Source organism: Calidris pugnax, unplaced genomic scaffold, assembly GCF_001431845.1.
Source record: "Calidris pugnax isolate Ruff unplaced genomic scaffold, ASM143184v1 scaffold44, whole genome shotgun sequence".
Lineage (NCBI taxonomy): Eukaryota > Metazoa > Chordata > Aves > Charadriiformes > Scolopacidae > Calidris > Calidris pugnax.
In genome coordinates this window covers 388,655-410,998 of record NW_015094506.1, presented here as the reverse complement: position 1 = coordinate 410,998, position 22,344 = coordinate 388,655, and the positions used below count along the sequence as shown (strand labels likewise).

Below are 22,344 nucleotides of genomic sequence, written 5' to 3'. Positions count from 1 at the left end.
GCGGCGGCGGCGGCCATGGAGGAGCCGGTCGGGGAGGCTCCGTCGCCGGAGGTAACGGCGGCGGCGAGGAAGCAGCAGGGGGTGAAGCGGCATCACCACAAGCACAACCTGAAGCATCGCTACGAGCTGCAGGAGACCTTGGGCAAAGGCACCTATGGCAAAGTCAAGCGGGCCATCGAGAGGCGTACTGGCAGAGTGGTAAGGCAGGCGGAGGGGCTTCTCTTTGCCTTTTATATTATATATATATATATGTATATATATATGTAACTTTTCTTTCCAACACCGACTTGGGTACCGAACCGGCAGGGTGCATCCATCCCTCCATCCCCACAGGGACCCGCTGGGAGGGAGACCCATCGGTGCCACGATGCAGCCAGCAGCCTCAGCATCCCACCTCCACCCACCCTCCCCCGGGACCGGGGCTTTGTTTGGGGTGCAAATCCCATAGAGAAACTTTTTTTTAAATTTTTTTTTGGTGGTGGGGGGTGACGACGGTGGTGGTATTTTAGTAACACGCTGTTACGTTTTGGAAAGCATGTGTTGTTATTGGAAAAATCGGGTGGCTTGTTCTTTTTGTTTTGTTTTTACACGTGGGTCCACTGTGAACAGTTATTCTTTCCCCACTGGAAATTCGCGCTATAGAGAAACCTGTCACATCCCTCAGCTATCCTCCCATCCCCTGGCTGACCAAAGCCGCTCACAAAGCACCATCAGAAGGGCAAACGTTGGCTCTCTGGTTAAAAATGCCGTGATTCAGTCATACTTTTGTGACCTGAACTTTGCTGACACCTTAAAAAAAAAAATAAAAAAATTAAAAAAAATATGGCAGGGACTGCAAGCCGGCCCCATTGGTTTTTACGATGCGTTTCACCGCTCAGCGGTGCCGGCTGGCTCGAGACTTCAAGCGGCCCGGAGGTTGTCCAGCAATAACTCAGCTTCAGCATTTCCTCATTGGCGCAGCGCTCCAGCGGGGCGCAGAAATGCAATAGCAGAAATGTACACATTAGTCAGAGTTATTGTCATTTTTCCTTCCCTGAAATATGTAACTATTCACAGAGGGCAAGCGAGTGAGAGGCGGGCGTTGCATTAAAGACTGCCCAGAGAAACAGATGCTTTTCTAAAGAGGTCTTAATGCTGCTTTTCATATGAAGTAGACTAATTGAGTTTTCACTAGACTTCATCTAAAAGCAAGACATTTCCCTAGTGACGTTACAGGTTTTGTCTCATTTATCTTTCCCTTTCGGTTGCCTGGAAGCTCAACGCTCATCCAGAGGCAACTGTAAAACAGAAAATGAAATTGCAGATGCGGGGGTTTTAATAAGAGACACTTACTTTGCAACTAAATATCTTTGTGTCGACAGTGAAAACGAGAGTTTCAGCCAACTTGTAGAGTCATATCATGTACGCTTTCAGTTTATTAGCTCATTTGGAGGCTGGCTAAAGAGAAACCAGAGATGGACATCTCTGCACATGCTCGCTCCCAGTCCATGATTTTTAAAGTTTGCTGCCTTGGCTGTTTTACAGTTTCAGGCTAACAAAAGCTCCAGAGCTATGTTATATGCTAACTATTATTTTGTAAGTACATTATTTTTGAGTTGCATTACAAAATGTAGTAAATAAGCGAATACACTGAAAGCACCTTTTTAAAGACTTGATCAATTAAAAAAAAAAAAGGTGACTGTGTTGTTAATGAGATTTGGCTTTGTGAAGGGCCCTCTCGGATGGAAGGATGTAGTGTAGATGTGTATCTCCTCTAAGTTAACAACATACCTGGTCTTTCTGTATTTTGCTAACTGTCAAGTGCTTCAGCTATACAGCTAAGGATACTTAGATGATACAATCTGAACTAAATTTATACAGCTTATATCTTGAAAGGGAGAGGGTGGAAATCAGAATGCATGTGCAATCTTAAATGCAATAAAATATTACACTCGCTCTATCAGCTGGTCTGTAGAAGCTAAACAAATCCTCACCGGGGTGTGAGTTTTATGCTGTAGTAATACAAGCCTTGGCGTGCGGCACTTCGTAATTATTAACTAGTTTGCGGGCGAGTTCTGGTGTAATGTGTCTGTTTGAACTTTAACATCTGTGAGTCTGTGTAAAATACCCACATTTTGTCTGCTTGCAGAATAAAAGCTAGTTGCCAGGAATCCAGCCAGACCTAAAAGTGAACGGAAAGCGCTTCTTGTTTTCTGACAGTTCCCTCGTTTGGCTGTTGCGGTGAACACCGGTTGCTTTCCCGGGGTGAGACAAGAGAACCCACAGGACGACTGAGCAGAGAGGGACAGAGTTTCCCTTCGGATTTTCCCCCCTGCCTTTCTCTTCAGCGTTTGCAGCGTTCCCGAGCAGGTTGGACTGGGTGGTGCTGTGTGTCCAGCAGGGGATGCACAGAGCGAGCGTTGTGGCCAGCACGTCTCTCTTGCACTGTGTCCAATGCAAATCATCTCACAGCTGGCAGCTAGGTAGCGAGAGTCCCAAGGTCGCTCTAGTCCAGTCTGTTTGCTTCCTATTCTGCTACTGGTTTAGCTAATCATCTTTTTCTTTACTCAGCGGTGAGCAGGTATTGGAAGCTGTATGGTAACAGATTGCGAAGCTGGACCTTGGCAGCGGCATTGCGTTCCCAGTCATCAGCCTTGTCCAAGCGATTCTCCTGTCTGGCCTTTCTGCTTCTCTTGTCTGCTAACAATCTGCTTTAGTTATACAGCATTTCATAAAGGTATTTGCATGATTAGCCAGGCTTTTACTATGAAGCACAAACTTTGGATTTGTCATCATCTGTATGAAAGAGAGCTCAGGAGTGAAATAGACATGGGCAGATTTGAGTTAATGAAGCAAAACCAAGGTGAGAAGACAGTTTGATCCAAGGTACAGATGTACTTTAGTCCTGTGCCATTGGAAATCAATAGCAGGATTTCTGTTGACTTGAATGAAAGTAGTATTTGGCACTTACTAACAGGTTGCACGTTTATTCACGTTGTTGTAGTTTCTTTGTCTTTCCTCTTAGCTCAGTGGAACGTGATTGTAAAGCTTCCTGCCATAAAGCTCCAGGGTAGATTGTATGATACATTTAGTTTGTTATTGGAAACAACTTGTGTGAATTTGTGTATTAGTTACCACACTGACTACAGACAGTATTGCGTGCTGCATGAAGCAGTTGCCCACCACATGACATACGAGGTGCTTAATTTTGCCGGCAAGATTTCCTTCATTAGTACTGGCTCAGTATACACTGTGTAAGTTATGATATTTTAAATTAAGGCACCTGTTAGTAAGTGTAAGGATGAAGAGATGATATTGCAAGCCTGTGAAGTAACACTCATGTTGACATTTCTGTGGGTGTTTTCTCCACTTGTCATCTTGCACATGTTAACATGAACAAAAGCTCAGTTCTTTGGTTTATATACTCAAATGTTTGTAAGCCAAGAAATCCACAGTTACACTTATGTCAGCCTCAGATAAGTTGTGTATTGACTGCCTCTGGCCGATCCCATGGATGGTGCACAAAGACGGTAGATGCTGCTGTGTGGTTCTTTGAGTAAATGATTCCACTGGAGTAAATACTCCTTATAATGTGACTTTAAATTACAGATAGGCGTTTACAGCCTTGTTATCCATCTGTCTTTTCTTGACATTATACAGAAAGCAACGCCTGGATACAAAAATGTGTTAATGTTAATTAAATTAATGTTAGTAAAGGAGCATGGAAGACACCATGTAAACCCTGTTAGGCTGCCTGCAGCACTCCCAGCAGGGGTTCGATACCCTGGCTGGTTCACAGCTACCCATGGGTGCTTTACTTCGAGGTGATCTGCTGGGAGTCACCTGCTCTCCCTGCTACTGCTGGACCTGGAGCTTGCTAACGTTGCTGGCCAGTTTTTATAACCTCTCACAAAGCATCCTCTTAATCTGTGCTTCCTTTTGGTTACCATCTGTCCTCAGGAGATACTTTGCTGTTTGCAAAAGCCAAGAGTTTTTCTCCCTTTCTCTCTTCAGCCTGCACTTGAGAGGTGATGGGGAGTAGCTGTGGGGGCCTCCCCTCTGCCTTCACCTCCCTCTCTCTGCCTGAGAGCCAGGACATCTTTTCTTCCTCCTCACCAGCAGGTGGAGGAAGCACTATTCTCCTCCAGCTGTTCCTCCAGAAAGTTAATTATTTTGGGAATTGATGACAAGTTGCAGCCCAACATGGAAAACAGGCACGCGGTGCATATTTGTGCAGGCGCGTTATGTGCGGTGGTGCGTGTTATTTATCTCCTTTGCATAGATGTGCAGGTAGGAGGATGTTGCTAAATGAAATCGGTTTCCCAATTAAAATCATGTAAAAGAAACAAATAAACAAAAAAACCAAACCAAAACGAACTATCAACCCAAACTTTAAAGCAACAGAAATCTTTTTAGTTGCAACTCCAGTGAAGATCCTTGCTTTGAAACAGCTCTGCTTCATGATACTTTTGGAGAGTCACACAGGGTTTTTGAAACCCTGAAGCAGCAACAGATTATATGAAAGGAGGACTTTTGCTTCGCTGATTGTATTTCTCCATATCATGACAAAACCAAAACACGCATACCAACAATGACAGCTCTGTCATGTCAGTAATTAAGGCCTTGTTGGCCCCACAGCCATCTGTTTGTTTGCGGTGTGGTTTTTTTAAGGGTTCCAAATAACATGATAAAAGCGTGCTCATTGGTTACAGAGGACAGTTAAAGCCAGGTGGGACGTTTGTCCCAGTTCTCGTCTGCTTTGCTGATAGCATAGAAAAAGTGAGCATCACTCTTTTCCCTCTTATGCACATGAATTCTCTTATCTTTATGACTTCTTAACTATCCATTTTTTCCTCAATAATTTCTGCTCCAGTTAGCACCTGGATCCTTATTTAATATTGATTTTTAGCTTGATCTTCCAGTGTGTATCTTCGGCAGCATAATGTCCGAAACTGACGCAGAACTGTTTATTTTTTTTGAGGTTCTTTGTTGTTCTTATTAAGATATCTTCCTTTATTGCAGACACCGGTGGAAGTATCTACACAACACTGCTGTGATGTGAAGTGCTTGCACAGTACTTTGCACAGCAGGATCCTGATTCGTAAATGTGGCTTCCACAGCTATGATAATACACTTGAATAAGAGTAACAATGGCTTGTATCACTACCCAGTTTTATACATGAGAAAGAAAAACTTGCCGATTAAAGCCAAAATCATCAGAAGTATCAGCTAGTTCTGAGTGCATGACCTAATACCTGATTTTTCCAGACTTGTAGCATGAGGGTCAGAGAGATGACAGCCTCCTCCCGCAGAGCTCAGTCTCTCCTACCTCCTGGGCTCTCTCTTTACCCTGGGCTTTTGTCCCTGTGTGACGTTCAGCTTCAGTCTCCATTCCCTGGCCCTTTTGTACTCCCCTTGTGCTGCTGCCTCTGGCTTTGTTCTGCGTGCCAGCGCTGTGACCCGCTCGCCGAGGGCTGCCTTGCTCCCTGCTTCCGAGCTGGTGGCTGCCAGCAGGATCTGTGCAGCCTGGGGTGGGTGCTGCAAACACCTCTTCCGCTGCCCGACACTTGCATGGGGCCAGCGGTTTCCTCATCTGAAAAGGGATTCTTGTGAAATATGTATTTTTATTTTATTTATTTTTTTTTTAGATGTGCAAGTTGAATTCTTTTTGGGACTCGTAACGGGGCTAACGTCTGGACAACATTTTCACGGTGCTGAAGGCATGTTAGTGAAACTCAGGTCACCCTCTGTAAAAATCATACTAAAGCATGGAAATTCTATATCTGGAATGAATAGAAGTTGGAAAGACTATATGGGCTTGAAAACAGCTTTGTTGTTACTTTTTCCACCCTTAATTATTAGATGTGTTCTGAGACTCTAGTTTAAAAAAGAAAAATACACTGGATTTAATCTAGTGAATATTGTGGGCTTATTACAATAGGAGCTACCACTGGTTGTATAAAATTACTGTAGTCTTCACATAAACACTTGTATAACTGAAATGCCAAAGAAGACTCCAACATAAAGGGTTGCAGACAGAAATAACAGATTACAGAATGCAGGTCATTAGGGGAAAGGCACTAGTAGAAAATACTTGTTTTCTGGAGTGAGATTTTTTGTTGGAAAAGCAGATTTGGTGAGGGGAGTGTGGTTCAGTGTTATGAAAGTCTGAATTAATGACTAGCCAGTAAGGGGTAATCTGAATATGTTAGTTTGTCAAATCTTTTACCAAGTTAAAGAACAGCGTGTTCTTTCCGAGTTTTGAGTGGATGTCAAGTAATACTCCTTCAATGATGTTGGACTTTCTTACAGGTGAAGAAATTATAAGTTTCTGAGAGACTGTTGCTTTGTTGTTGTTTTTTTCCCCCTCCATTGGATTGAACAATTTTAGGCACGTTAATTAACTTCACTGTGTCTTCACTGTATCCCTTTCTGAAGAGATACTACTTAATATAGGAAAGTTAGACTAATTAATGGGACACATTTTGGCCCAATACATACCTAGTGTGATCCCTCTAAATGTGAAATTCACAACAGAATTTGAGCCAATGCTTATAATGCAGCCTTCAGCTAAAAACACCATAAAATGCCTAAGTGTTATTACAAATGGTTTCACAGTACCATATGCTAGAGAATGCAACAGAATGGAAATTGCTTGTACAAAGTCTTTCATTAGATATGGCTGAAATATACTGCGTTTTTTGGTGGCATGTGTTCTAAAAATTATTATTATTTTTTAAGAACCACAATGTGGATTTGCCATGTGGAGACAATTATTGTATATATTGTAGTTTGGGGTCATACATGTTGAATAAAACCGTGTGGAATGTACAATTCTTGTGAGCAATTGTTTATTCTTTACAGAACTGTAATCGTAGTTAGTCTGTGTTTTGTCTGGTAAATAAATAACTGGAGAGTCTTTGCTGGAGTGAGGAATTGGGAGGAGGCACGTGGTGGTTGCGACAGTGCCAAGGAAGAATGTCGAATGTGGGTTGACAGCCAGTTCCAGGTATGTCTGCCTTGAACGCAGGCAGGTCAGTGTGTGTACAGCCATGGTAATCTGAATGCAGAACATATGGGATGGGATGGGACATGTTTCCGAAGCTTTCATACCAGGGATTTGCAAATTGGCTGCTGACCTTTGCTTTGATGTGGGCATCTCCCTGGCTTGGGTCTCTGCCTCCCGTGCCACACTTAAGTACCCTTTACCTATGCAAACCAGGATGCTGATGCCAAAGCATCTCCTCTTACTGTGCAGCCATGCACCTCTCAGCAGGACACCGTTGTTCTCCTCATTGTCATCTTGTATGCTCTTCCTGTGTAAAGTGGGACCAAACCATATGTTTTACGCCACAGCCCTGGATGATGCTTTGAAGCCAGGAGCGCAGATTTGCCACTGGGCTTGGGGTGGGATAGGAGTTTGTCGCATGGATGGCAAGAAGCAGTGGTGGCATCTGCAGCTCCTGCTGGCATCAGCAACTCCTTACCTGGGCAGCAGTGGAGGCTCTGGTGTAGTTTTGATATCTTGCATGCCACTGGTAATGGGCGCAATGGCATGTAGGCTCTCTTACCCACAGAGAGCATTGATCTTGTCTCTTGCCTCCTGTGTAAGTCAGGATTTGTCCCCAAATCCCCTAGGCATGCACCTGATACATCGTAGGAAAAAAACCTTGTCGTTAGCCCTGACGGGCTGATGTACTTGGAATAGCTGGTATGTCAGAGGAAATGTCACAGATGAAAAGGTCTCTGACTAAATATGCAAATGATATTTGTCAGCTTTCCCTCAAGTATCTTCCAGCAGATGTGGGTACCATGTGTGTCCATTTAATAAACTAAACTCAGAATAATTTCCACTTTGCTAGATATATGGGGAATAGCTAAGGGGGGCGGGGAGCGAACTACAAAGCAAGGTAAAAACTGCATATGTGTGTTGTTATATTTGATGACCAATTCATTAAAGCCATAAGTGTATCCAGGCTTTCAATAGTGTTCTCCTGCTGTTGCTTCCTGTACTCCCTGGCTACAAAATCAGTCTCTATGGCTCTCATTTGTCTTACCCACATGAAAGACTTTGAGCATCTGCAAGTTATGATTTGAGAAGTATCTGCTTTTAAACAGAATATATTTATCACCGTGTCTTCACAGGCAACATGGTACGTTGTATGAATTAGGAGATCCTAGACCTTTGAACACTAGGGGGCTGGGTGAGATAGTCCGTGAGCGTACGGTGTCTGGCCGTACCCATGAAACATCCTGGACCCACACCAAAAATGCCAGATGTTCAAGAGATGTGGAGGCCTTCTCCTAACCTTTGCTGCATGTTGCAAAGGGGGGAAGGTGGTGGTGATGAGGTTGTAGCCATCCCTTGCTCTCGCGCCATTTTAGCGTGCTTGCTGGAGCTCAGTATTTTTTATATTTTAAACTAAAGAACATGGCCCAACCCTCAGTTCAGTCTGCTAAACTCTTGCATGGTAGTGTTCTCTAACCCTCCAAAGACAGATGGGATTTACTTCTCGCTCTGGTGGTTTATGAGACATCAATCCTTAAAGCTGCCACTGGCCCATGACAGGATGCATAGCCTGAGTCTTGCTCCAGTGTGAACTTTTTCAGTCACTGTTCTTACCAATGGAGGAAAATAATAAAATATTTTAATGGCTGATTCCTTTCATTTAAAAAAAAAAAAAAAGCCAGCCACATGGTAGTTACAGGAAAGGAGGTTGGCATGGCTGGCATGTTTGAAACCATACTGGCCAGTTGTAGGTGAATGCAAAAATCACAAAATAAGCACAGGTCTTGTGGTTTATAAGTATTAAGAAGACAGCTGAGGTTGCCTAGGTTAACATGCAGGCAACATAACTGTTAATTTCTGGGTGCCTCCTTGGCCTTCCCCTCTCCTTGCCGGTGTTTCTCACCTCAGCCACACCTCTGGCATGGCATGGCACCTCTGGCATGACCCTTTGCTGTTGTTGCTTGTGATGCCAACCTGGTGATGAGGAGGGTCTCTGGTGCCTTGCGTGGGACTGGCAGCCTCTGTGATGAAGCATCGTTGCTTGGTGGGCCACTCCATCCCTGTCGCCTTGCCTTCCTGGAGGATGTTGGTCTATGGTAATCCCAGAGCCTGTCGGCTACCCTGGCTGGTGGCCGGCATGTGGGACGACTTAAGCAGAGAGGCTGGAGGAGCCGAGTGTCTTTGTTCTGAGGTCTGGCGGCTTGAGGGACTTGCAATTATCCTAATGTCTCGCTGTGCCGCGGAGCTGAGTCAGCACACTTGGGCTCCAGCACTGGTGCCTTGGAATAAAGACACTAGTTAAGGGATATTAGGCTTAAAAAAGAGGGGGAAAAAAAAAACCGAAATTCATTGTTCCTGTGAAAAGATACCGTGCCAAGTTTGGAGACTATATTTAGCCATTCATGGGTAGATCAGAAAGATTTGGGTCCTGCTGTCGATGGAGATCTCCAAGCCTCCATCTCAGATTTCCCATACACAAAAAGGCATTTCATCTCTGCTACAATTTCTAATCTCCACAAAACCCCTGATGGTGAATGATATCTCCCTTTGTTTGAAGTGTAAGTGTTATTTTAAAACTTGAGTACGAATATTTTTTTGGATCACAAAAGGTATCAATGAGGATGGGATAAAAATACCAGCTTGAGCCTTGTGGTAACTAAGCAAATGTTCCTTTTTGTTAAACGGTGTTTTGCTGTCATTGATGCAAAAAGATTAAGTCCTTTGCACACAAGTTTGACAGAGGAAGACAGAGAAGCATTTGTTTAAAAAAAACAGCTCCTGAGGCATGTGGTTGGAGCTGTCATTTATTTGTGGGTTTTTGCCATTGTACAAACCAAATCCGGTAGCTTCCCCGGTGGAGTTTGGTGGGAGAAAGAGAAGTAGAGGCCAGCCAGTCCCTCAGGTGGCCGGGGAGGCCAGGGGACACTCAGCATAGTGCCATAGCCAGCAAGGGTTTCAGCAGGTCATTGTTTTGGTATGGGGGGGTGAAAAATAGCCTCTGGGGGGATAAGAGGTGAGAGCAGAACCTTTGTGGCTGGTGCATGCTCTAATGCCACATTAGAGAACCTGTAAAAATACCTGCTGGAGGCAATACAGGCTTATCCGACCTGCATGGGGTACAGCTCAGAGGCATCTACATTGCCTTCTCAGGAAGACATATTCTTAACTAGGCCTACGCATGAGGGACAGCGTCCTTCACGCTCCTTTCCTTGTCATGTTTGTTCTCTTTGGGGTGCCGAAATGGGGTGAAATAACGGAAGAGTCATCTGTGGATTGAAGCTCCGTCTCCTCTAGGAGCCTGTTGTCACAGTTGTGGTCCAGGTGCCAAGGGGGTAAATTGTTTCATAAAATCATAGAATGGATTTTCAAGATCATCTAGTTCCACCCCCCCTGCCATGGGAAGGGACACCCCCCACCAGACCAGGTCGCTGAAAGCCCCATCCAGCCTGGTCTTGAAGAATTCCAGGGATGAGGCATCCACAACTTCCTTGGGCAGCCTGTTCCAGTGCCTCACCACCCTCAGTTTCCCTAAGGTTCATTTGGAAAGTCTGTGGTGGAGCTGGGGGCAGAGGCAAGGTTGACCACAGCATCCAGCACTGTGCTGAGCTGTTCCTTGTGTGGTTGTAGCCATCTCAGGAAGGTTGCTCATAAAACAAAGGTCCTCTTTCATGGCTGTTGTCAGGCTTAGGAAGGGATGGTGCCACTTTTTCCAAAGCCCACCAGCTGATGTGTCTTGGAGCGTGGTTGCTACTGCAAAGCTCTGTTGGTCACTAACTGGTATCACGTGGGCACCACAACCACCACTTGTGTCCTCACAGCCTGGGAGGAACAAGGGCCTTCAACTGGGCTGTGCAGTGTATTTACATCTAGACTAAGGACTAGCCATCTTCCACACCAGCTGTTTTTTTCTGTGTACAGTTTGAGCGTTTTCTACCCGCCTCTCTGTTTTGGTGAGACAAATGTGTGCTCCCAGTTCATCCTGTCTGGCGTTTCATGATGAAAACGTGGTGTAATGGGACCTGTGAAGTGCCTCGTTGCGGGTTGTGTGTTGCTCATGAGGAATTCATCGGGGAGAAGGATTTCATGCTGTACTCCTTCCAGCCTTTCTTGGATGAAAGGAAAACTTTGCAGCCGTGAATGTAACTGGTTATCATTACTGGATGTCATTACTCACTCCGAGCGTAAAACAAAAAATTGCATCCCCTGTGATGTCCGTGGGTAAAATGGTGCTCTCAGTTACATTAACACTGTTGTAAACCAAAGAGTAGAGTTTGGCCCTTTGTTTCAATTGAAATACTTGTTTAACACAGGCAAGGACTAAACAATACACTTGAAAGCGATTTGTGTTATTGTCTGTAGAGCAGAGCTTGTATTTTATGAACTGGCTGATCATAAAGACAGCATAAATCATGTAAAGCATTCTCATTTACTTTTTCTTTCTTTTTTTTTTTTTCTTTTTGCAGATGGGGCTTGTAGAGTAGAGTTGCAGTCAAATGTCTGCTCCGGGATATTTTAGTTGAACTGTGTGAGTCCATTAAACAAATGTAATGGCTTTTTGGAAAGAAGCGCTGCGTGTTTTAAACCAAATGTTTTACATAGAGAACATCTGGGTAGTTCTGGGTGTTTGTGTGTAGAGCACATCAGACGGCAGCCGTGGTGAGCTCAGCTGGGAGGTTGCCTGGGATGTAGTTGTAGGATATGACAGTTCAGTTGTTACGGGGAATAATTCCTATGAAGTATTGCCATAAACTGAACGCTTGGCACAAACAGCTGTATCTTTGTTTTACCGTGCGCCCAAGTTATTCTTCTTATCTGCCCAGCAAAACTCTAAAGGATGTCTAGGCAACCCAGTAACTGTTGGCACCTCTGAGCTGCGGCGTGAGGGCTGGAGCAGACTGGAGGAAGCTGGTACTGGGAAGGGGAAACGAAGCTTGTTCTGTGTTCAACGAATCTCTATTGATTCCTGCCACGGGCAGCGCGGGGCGAGCGGGTGATGAACACAGTAGGTGCAGTGGTTTGTGGGGTTGAGTTGGAAATGGTCAATGTTATAGGGGCCTTGCATGTTGTCGATTCGAGGAATGTGAAAACGCAAAACTGGTGAAGTGCGTGTCATTAGCCTGACATTAAGAGTTTATTGGGGCCACCGGAAGAACTTTAAGGTGGTGAAATTAATAAGCTTGCTTTTACTTCGCGGCATCAGAGGTAATGCGTTTCCAGGAAATGTAGGAAATGTTGAAAAATGTCTTGTTTGGGAGTTGGTTCTTAAATTATTTCTGCAGTTTAACTGAGGAATGCCTGGTTCAAATGAGATTAAAGCTGTAATTTCCAGAGTAGCAATGCAGCTTCCCCTTTCAGGATTGTTTAAGTAAAAAGTTAAACAAAGTGGGTTAGGCAGTCTCTTGCTCCGGTCCCTTGTGGACAGCAATTCACGTTGCGCAGCACTGCTTTAATGGTCCTGCTCGGTCTGACATGATTTGTGGTATTTGCTGAGATGAATTTCTGGACGGAGCAGCGTGAGAGGGAATTGCTCCTCACCCTGAGGAAGGTGGTATGTCCAAGTCTGTGCGAAGGTCACTGGCAGGGTGAAGTGGGAAGCCTGTGCTGCTGCTGTTGCACTACCTAACAGCTTAGCTTTTGGCAAGGGGATGCCAGAAATCTGAGTGCTAGCTCTCCCTTGTTCAACCCACCCCGGCCAAAATAATATGCCAAAAAAGGTGTTTGTGCGTGTTGAAGAAGGGGACAACGCTCCTGGAGATCACAGGGTCTGGGGGAGTTCTTTGCCAAAAGCTTTCCATCTAGAAAAAAAATTGCTTTGCTGTTTCTCCCTTCCAAAGTTAACTCTCCCCATAACTACTTAGAACAACTGCCTGCAGTTGTGAACTCTTCTTCTAGCAGGGAAAGCTAGAATTATGCATTTAAGGCTGCGAAATTGCTTGATCGCCAGCCACTTAATTGTAGGAAAGCATAATTCATTCCTCACCCTCTCATGTCTATTCCAAGCCCAACTGGCCGCGGGGAGCCAGAGTGTTCCTGTTCCTGTGTTACTCTCTCCGCTGAGCCATTAGGGTGGCCCTGGTAATTTACTTTCAATAAATAGAAGGGAACAACAGGAGGTTCCTCTACCTTCAGGGGTATAGATATTTCTCAGAAATCAGAGACGGATGGGGAAGAAATGTTAGCAAAGTCCTTTCCTCCCTCTGTAGCAATTCCACCACGTTCTGTCATAAATTCTAGGACGGTCCCTTCCAAAACAGGACCATTAAATAGGTAATGTCCAGGCAGAACAATGTAATACTGAAGTAGTACGTTTACAAAAACAAATTTAATATTGCAAAGTGATCTGCAAGCCCTGGAGGAAAATAACCTGGGTGAGGCTTTGATATACACAGTTGCCAATCTTTTTGTTTTCCAAGAGTATTTTTCCAGATAGGATGTGGCTTTATGGTTTGCTAGATTCCCACCAGGAAGTGGCATTTATATTTTGGTCCCCCTTAGATCAGTTTAGAAAAATATAGTAGATACGGGTGCTTCTGATAGTTCTTTCTCATTAACCCTTCCAACTGTGCTGTTTACACACATCTGTGTAAATTCTGTGATATAATCTTTGTAGCCCACCACTCTTGAGCAACGAGTCCCTGCTCATCATGTTAATCCAAAAGCCAAAGCTCTATAAAGTCAACTTTAAAATCTCTCCACACTTCAAAATTCCACTGGGTTCAATAGGAATTTGAGGTGGTCAAGCAGTATGGTGTTGAGCTTTAAAGAGCACTGTGGTGCCTGAATGTACAGACATTTCTTCAAAAGAAAAATGACTCTTCTCAAGTTTTCCTTGTACTATTGTAATTCTCATGGTGAAATGGCACTTCCTTTTTTCTTCGAAGGACTGCAGAAGGAGACCAAAATTAAAAGATCCACACAATACCAGGTGACTTCGCATTTGTGGCTGAACAGGCATTGTAAAGATATGCAAGCTCTCAGTGGTTCTGAGGCTTCTCTGAACTCCCAGAAACTTTAGTGAAAGAGAGAATAAGCCGAGTTACATTTATTTACCCACAACTTCCGCAAGCAGAACCTGCTAATGAATAAAAACGCGCTATCAGGTGGCTTCTTGGAAAAAAGTAGTTCTAAGAAAGAGTTCAAACAATGTCCAGCCCCCTTCCTTGTTTAATGTGAATTACAGCCTTGCACTGATAGCACCTTTCACCTAAACATGTGCAAAATCACTTTAGAGGGTCTGGTAACTGCTGAGGTTACCATTATTTAGCAATTATTTAGCAGCACATTGCAATAGTTTGCAGCAGTTGCTTACAGGGTGTGAATAACCCCGTTTCCAATTTTAAATTATTGGGAGGAATTACAGGAGACTGTGTCATTTTCAAACTGGAACTAGATCCAGGCACCATGGCTTTATACCGCTCTTCTTAAGAAAGTCATAAAGGGCTTTTTCTAATGAAGTAGCCAGGATCTTGGTTTTGCATTTCATCCCCAAATCAGTGCCTTGAACAGTGTGCGCTCCTACTTCGGAGGATTACTTCAGTGTGGTTCACTGCTTATTCACAATGAAAAAACAACATTGAATTAAAGTCCCTCTCTGCTGCCCCAGGTTAGCATTTTGCATTACATCAGCAGCTGTGGTAGCTGTGAGATCAAGCCTCAAAATTAATGGGAAATCTATCTTCCAGTTTTTGGAGGGGGAATCTGTAATACCCATGTAACTCTGAGAACAGTAAACTTGGGGCTTGTGAATTCTTTCACTCCTCTTTAACCTGACTTGCCAGTAATTTAATTAGTGCTAAACAGTCTGCACACAGACTTGCAGAAGTTAAAAGACTGACTGACACAGGATTTGCTTCCAGTGACTTTTCCTCTTTTGCACATGTGCTGGATGGAGCTGTGCTGTATTTGGAAGTTGATCAATAATGATTGCAGAATTCTAACCTTATTTAAACTATGATATAAACAGACACGATAGAAACGGATGCTACCAGGTTTTTTCCTACTTAAAAGTGAAGTCAGCTTTTTTTTCTGCCTTTTTTCCCCCTCCTTCTTTTTTTCCTTTTTGGTTCCAATAAAATTGTAACCTGGAAGAAAAGCAGTTAGACTTTGTGAAATCCCAATTCAGTGTAGCATTTGGCTTTAGTAAATGTGGAAGCCAAAAATAAACATCTGCTTGGCAACTTCACCAGAAGTTAACTGTAAATGCAGTTTTCATCTTTTCAGTGAATGTGGCATTCAGCGCTGGTTAACATCTATTAAGGAGGAACGATCCATAGTTGAGGTTGTAAAGCTTTTTTTTTTCTTCTTTTAATTACAGTTATGAACCTCCATTGCCTCAGGGAAATCCCCTACCTCAGTTTCTTTCCAGATAAAATTTCTTAAGTGCCAAAACATGAACTTCCCTTGAAAGATTGAAGGTAGTTGGATGGGATATTTGTGAGTTGTTAGACTTTGGAAAACAGATGGTCTTCCATCGATCTGTGAATGACAGCCTCAAAACTTCAACTTGGCCATTTTTTTTCTCTTTTTCTTTAGTCCTTCAGAATTAGATCATAGTTTCTTTTCAAGCTGAACAGTCTGATGACTTGGGACTTCAGTAATGCTGTATGAAAAGCTTTCATTTTGGGAAGGGTTCATATACGTAGCTGAGGATGGTGGGTACCAAACAATGAAGGGATGTAAACTTTCCAAGTAAGGTAGTAGTTACTCAGGAAATGTGCTCACAAATCCTGTTAACAGGCACAGTATGTGGGGGCGAGGAAAGAAGTAGAGGAAGGGTGTTGTACGTGTTCCTCCTGGCACCCACTTTGTATATGTACAGCATAAATGTGTTCGTCTGGTCCCTTCTTCTGCTTATTAAAACTTGGTTCCACCGGCATCTTTCTCTGTGAATGAAGAGGGAACTAGAAAGGAGGTATAACCCCCTTTCCTAGTATTTGTGATTAGTTAGTTCCTCTTCATTTGGTGAATCATCATTTATGATATGATATCAGCAACTATGTTCAACTGAACCAGAAAAGGAAAATTAAACCTGAGGTAATCACACCCTGGATCTGCAAGAGGCACTGGCACATTTTGTGTCAGCTTATGCAAATAATATTTTGATTTAACATTTATCACACTGACTTGGAACTCCCAGTGCCTTGGTGGAAGAGTGAGTTTCTCTACAGGTAGTGAGTGATAGAGTGGCGGTAAATCAGCTTTGTTTTTTAGAAATATTATCTTTTTTAGGTGATACATTGAGAAGAAGGGAACGAAGCAGAGAGGCACAGATGTTTGCTATGCCATACAGAGTGAAGCAGCTGTAAAAAATACCCTTGCCTCTTAAAAGCAAGTGAACTTGAAAGGTGCATCACAGCACGTGCATCCTCAACCCTTTACGCGTGCAGCTGCTGCCTCGCAACAGCAATAACAGCGTTTTGTTTCTGGTAACATCCATGACATGAACAAACATGCAATGGAACAGAGTAATGGGCAGAAACCCCGAGATTTAAATCAGCAGAGTCTCGCTGGCTGCAGGTGGCACCAGTTACAGCTTTGAGCAACTCCCCCAATTACTGCATAGTTTGCCAACCTATCAAACAACAGAGTTGGGCCGTTGATAAATAATTAATAAGGATTCTGTTGCATGCTTGTCTCCCAAGCAGTATCACCATGGAGATGATCTAGCTTTTAGGATCTGAAAAGTTGACAGTCTCCAAAACGATAGCATTGTGTCAACCTTAGTCTTTCTCCAAAAGAGAGAGCTCTCGGAGATGTGTTATCAAAATGCACCAGCGCCAGGCACTAATTTTGCTTCAATTCACAGTGGTCTTTTGTGCAACTTTTTAGTGAGTGCATTAAGTGTTTTCTATGACCCTGCAGAAGCTTGTTCTTAGAATTGCACATCCTGCAAGATGCTGTTTATAACTGCATTTGGCCTGGAATTGGAGTCTCAAGATAGCTTTTTTCCAACAAATGGTCACAGTGAAGAAATAGTCATGTGAGAAAAGGCTTACAAGAAGTCTGCTTGAGGATACCTTTGTAGAACCCTCTGGATGCTTGGCTCCCGTGTAGGGTTATCTGTCCATGGCCCCTTCTTCCCACCTGGAAAGTTCAGAGGCCAGCTGGACAGTTATTCAGCCCATCCCCTTCCTTTCCTCTCTCTCCTTTGTGCAACCTCTAGAAGTGCCATTTCAATGCAACAGCACTATCAGCATCCCCCCTCCTTATCATTTAATTGCAGCAACCTCAGGGACCACCCAATTTCATAGCTTTGTTTCTCTTCCTCTTATGTTGGCGATGTCTGGGCCAAGAGCCATAGGCAGAGACTCCCCTGGAAAAAACATAATACGGTGCCAGACTTTATTCTTTCTTGCTCAGCTCCACGGAGCTGGAGAAAGAACAATGTGCCTTTTCTCTCCCCGCCCCTAAACATCCTCTGCTTTCCTTTTCTTTCCCCCGTCCCCGGTTGATCCACCTATTCTTTACCTCCCCACCCCTGTTGGCACTTGGCGCGTTGCGCTTCCCACCTCAGAATCCCAAAGAAAGGAAGCAGAGCTGTGAAACCGGCTGGGCTCACCCACTTCCCATTGCTGGGTGGGGATGGCCTCGGCTCACAGCTTTCAGAACGCAGAGCTTTATGTGTATTTAACCCCCCTCTCCCTCTTCAGCCAAAGAAAATAATTTTTCATTAGCTTTCTTTAAGCTGCATTTCTGACATATCTCCTGGTGGCAGCAAGCTGGTTTTCCGTCCTCAGGGGCCTGCACTCTCTGTCCTGATGTCATTTTCCCGGCTGTCCACAATAGTATTGCAAGAGCCCGTTGGAATTTGCTCAGGCACGGGTGGTATGCACAAGTGCTGGAACCGGCTTAAAAGTCACAGCCCCCATGGTGGAAAAAAAAGCAGTTTGTTCGTATCTCGCCACAGTCCTAAAAATAGCCTTGATAGATAATAAAGAGTGGAAGATTGTTTTCAATGGGACTGAATGTACTGCATGCAGAAGCTGCTGGGGAAGGTTCAGCGGTTTGTGTCACTCAGGTGGTCAGCCTCCGTGACAGCACTAGCCGACTGAAAAATCTGTGGCTTTTGGCACTGTGGCTAATTCTACCTTTGTTTATAGTCACACATCTCGGCTGGAAATGAGGCAAACGTAGGTTCGTTAGATTAAGACAAACACATGAACTGCCTGCCTGAAATCAAGAGGAACAGCTTTACGCTTTGATGAAAATATAGCTTTGCTGCTCATCCCATAAACGGTGATGCCAGCAGTGACTCAGCAGACATGGAGATTTGATACGGAAGCGGGCACCTAATGTCTGTCTTGCACTTTGCCAGATGTTTAAACTTTCAGATGTTTTTCTGTACACGATGGTCTTGATCTGCCTCTGGAAAAAGAAAATTCCACCCGTTTTGCTCTGCCGAGAAGCTCGTAAAGCAGGAGACGCGTTTCTCTTACAGATAGGACTGAACGTACAGAAACCTTTGCAATCGTCATCTTTTTGAAGTATTTATAGTTCAATTCAAGTTATTTGTACCAAACAAAAGCAAAGAAGCATGAAGTGTGTCGGAAAATAAAGAATCTTGCTACACCAGTCCAGAGAGTGAGTATATATCCTCTTTCCAGCAAATGGAGACAGGTAATTTATTGCAGCCTTGAAGACAGCAGTGTATTTCTCCACGTTTCCTGCCCAGCAAACTCTGCAAGTTGACTCATAGAGGGATGGGAAGCCAAAAGCTGGGCTCCCTCTTTTCCTATCTGCTTCTGGAAGGCAGAGGAGCAGAGGAGCGAGGGCTGTGCTCCTGCTAAGACTTTTGGCAATGTCTGGAAATATTAGAGGTTCACAACTCTCCCCTGTGCCATACGTTTTGGAGAGGGCATTCTCTCTACCTGCTTCTGGGCAGAGGTTGGTACCAGAACTGGCAGTGCAGGTGGAGGTGGTTTCAGTCCGTCTCTGGTGCTCCTTTCTCCCCCCCTAACCCTGTCTGTGGGACCATTTTACCATCAGAGCTGTAGAAAAGATACCGAGGATGTTAACTGGTGCGTAGAGCCGGTATCGATCCCCGAGGGACCATCGCATGGCCTAGTTTTGAGCCGTGACCTTGGTGCTTATGTGTATATTTAACTTTACATGTGTGAGCTATCCCACAAAAGCGAATAGACTGCTCGCACGTGTGAAGCTAGGCATGTGCTAAAGTGTTTTGCCAGAATGGATCCTGGGTCTATAGGGGCCCCGGGTGAACCTGAACCTGGTTTGTTGGGGTGAGAGGCTTTAGATTTCATTATTAAGAATCTGATATGTTACTTTGTCTGAGTGCAAGGTCTTGGAGTTATCTGAAATTCTCATTAAGACAAGAAGCTAGGAAAAATACAAATTCCTCCACTAGTAAAGTTACTAAAAATACTATAATTAAATTATCTAAGTCTTAAGACCAGTGAAATATATTGAGAAAGTGTGGTAGAAGTATAAGTACAGTGTTCTGAGTGTACCGAAGGGACTAACAGCACTTTCTCTGCAGATCTTGAGCTGGAATATTTGGAGTAGTTAATGTAGCTGATATAAAAAAGCCTGTTGCGTTTGCCCTACGCTTGATTCATAGGCTGTGACCCTTAATAAATTTTGATGTTGCACACAGTGGAGCTGTTGCTTTCAGAGAAAGCAAAGAAAGCGAGCACGCAAGCAAGCAAGAAAAGGACCTAAAGAATGAACAAACAAGTTCTTTCATAAGGTATTTCTCAATTGAGATTATTTCTTACTAGGCTTAAGTTGTTCAGGTTCATCATGTACCGCATCTGGCAGCGGTCCTGTGAGTGGCGTTTTCTAAAATGGAGCCATCTCTGTCTGGTGTTAAAAGCATAAGCGCACTTTGAAAATGTATTTTCTGGAATGTAATTCTGAGTAAATACATTTTGTGAAAGAAATTCCATTATTGATATTTTAGAATACCTGGATGAGAGACTTATTTTACGGCCTGAAACCATAACATACAGCTAGGGATCTTATTTTGCTCAGAGAGATGAAAAAAAAAAAAGAAACATATAATAAATATCTAAATGTGATCATGACTCATAACATTTCCATGAAATACTAAAAAAGATGCTGGGCTGCTTTCTTGTTTGTGTTGTATTTTTCACATCAGTAGACTCAAGCCCGTGTACCCTTGCTGACACGGCCTGAGCAGACGGACGCAGGTGGAAGAGGCTGGGCTGGCAGAAGTCCCGTACTGAGAGGGGAAGAGCTGGAGCGAACGCTGTCCTGCTGCTCCACTAATCCTGCTGTTGGGATGCCACCTCTGACAGTGGCTCCGCTGACAGCGATCACTCGCTGTTTGGCCTTTTATGCAAGGTCACTGGCAAGGCTGTGCCCTCCCGAAAGGCTTTGAGATGTGGAGCCTGTCCTCTTGGGGAATGTGGAGGCCACCAGGCAGGTGGCGCGGGGTAGCAAGTGTTTATTGAGATGCGTTGAAACCTTTTACTTCCCTGAGGTTCTTTTGGAGGGGGAAAATAGCAATTGAGCATGGAGAAAGGTATCAGAAGCCAGCCTTTAGTAATGGGATGGTTTGTTAAGTGGGACACTCCTGTGACATGTTGCACAGTTTGGAAGGGAGGTGCAGGCAGCAATTTCTGAGATGCTGCTGTCCTTGTATCCTTTAGGAGTCACAACAGCTTTCCGTTTCGATTTCCTCGTCTCCTAAAAGCGGATGAATAGTGCTGTTTCACTACTTGCCTCCCGAGGCTTAATTAATAAATGGCTGCACCGTGCTTTGAGCATGCTCGTTTCCTATGTAAATAGACTGGTATTATTTTGTTCATAAGTGCGAGTGCCTGAAGCCTTGCTCCGATCCGGAGTGCGTGTCCTTGTAACGTGCTGTGCCCTGGTTAAGGGGCATCGCCTCCCCTCCCCAGTTAAGATATTTCACACCTGCCTAGTGTCTTTCCCTGTTTCTAGACACTGGTTGCTGTGATCTGAAGTAGCTGAGGGAGGGAAGAGAAAGTCTTGAATATTGGAAGCCAAGAGGTGTGTTTGGCATGCATTCTTTCCTTATGTTGGGATGAGATCTCGCAGCCTGGATGTCAAAATCTCAAGTACTTTGGCTGGGCTGCTGAATTGTACCCCTGCAACTGGGAAGTGATTTTTTCAGGAAAGCTTAGGTACCATCTTCAAAATTTGTTTAAAATTTTAGGCACAGCCTTTATACATTAAGGCTCCTAGGTGCTGTAACAACTTTTCAGTATGGGTTGTGAGGCTGTGAACTCTCTGGTCCTGTTGAAAAATATGTTCCCAGGCAACACATCTGTTTGCATTTGAAGATTAATCCAAACATATATTTACAAAGTGCCCCCATGCTTTTCAATCACATTTGCATTTTTGAATCTGAAAATACATGTTTTCACATGTGCAATTATTCCACGGAGGCCATTCGCAGTAATTATGTGTAGACTTACAAAAGTCCTGTCTGTGAAGCACAGAGTCAAGTTAGTAGGAGATTGGCGTGCCCTCTGGGGTGCCGTTATTACTTTACCAGCCATGAATGGTGAAGAATTTGCTCCCCGTTGTATATTTGACAATGAAACCCTTCTTAAATTCTTCCTCAGAGCCAAGTGCAAGACTGTCTTTTAATAAAAAATGTGTTTTTACCCATGTCTATATTTATTTCTTGCAGGAATGCACATGCTGCTCCAAGAGCCACCCACATCCTTCTTGTATAGGGGGTGTATTTGCATTTGCAGCCTGTCCCAGTGCAAACATGAGAAGGGGGAAAAATCCAGTCTCATTTTTAGTGTTAGTTGCCTTCCCCATCTCTAGAATTACTTGGAGGTTATCTTGATCACTTTTCAATTAAAATCTGTTGTATTACCTTTTCTAGAAATATGTGCCACGTACGTAAGACCATGGTTATGTTGTTACTTTTAAAATCTCTGTCCCAAATGTCTGGGTCAAGAGGAAGAAAAGAATGGGTTTTGACATGCAAATCGGTTTGTCCCTCGAGTTCTACTTTTTGTTCTGCTGCCCCAAAGTAGGATAGCACTTGAGCATGAGCTTAATTTTAAGCATGTGCTGAAATCTTTGGGAATTCAAGGGGATGGGGCATGTGCTTAATGCTTCTTTGAACAATGTTTCTTTTCAGAGTTGCAGGCTTTGTAGGAAACCCGATCCTTTAAACTTGCTCCTGTTTATGTACATTTCAATTTTATAATATTGTAAGTTTTTCCCTTCTTTCTTCAATATCCTCGATGCTACATCATATAATGAAAACAATACTGGTCATGCCACTTGCAATTACTGAAGTAGGCAGTGAAATTATTTTTTCTGAAGGAACTAGGAAAATCACATAAATCACAGATTTACAAATGTTTTCCCAGGAGAGGTCCGCAGTA

At 43.8% G+C, this 22,344-nt stretch overlaps 1 protein-coding gene across 1 annotated transcript in view; it reads left to right on the top strand.

The window, feature by feature from the left end:
• Positions 1 to 6: 6 nt before the first annotated feature.
• NUAK1 (NUAK family, SNF1-like kinase, 1) overlaps positions 7 to 22,344 on the top strand; it is a 48,994-nt gene continuing 26,656 nt past the window's right edge. Inside the window, exon 1 of the mRNA XM_014963785.1 lies at positions 7 to 198. Within this exon, the coding sequence (XP_014819271.1) occupies positions 16 to 198 (183 nt within the window). The 5' untranslated portion in view covers positions 7 to 15. The remainder of the gene's footprint in view (positions 199 to 22,344) is intronic.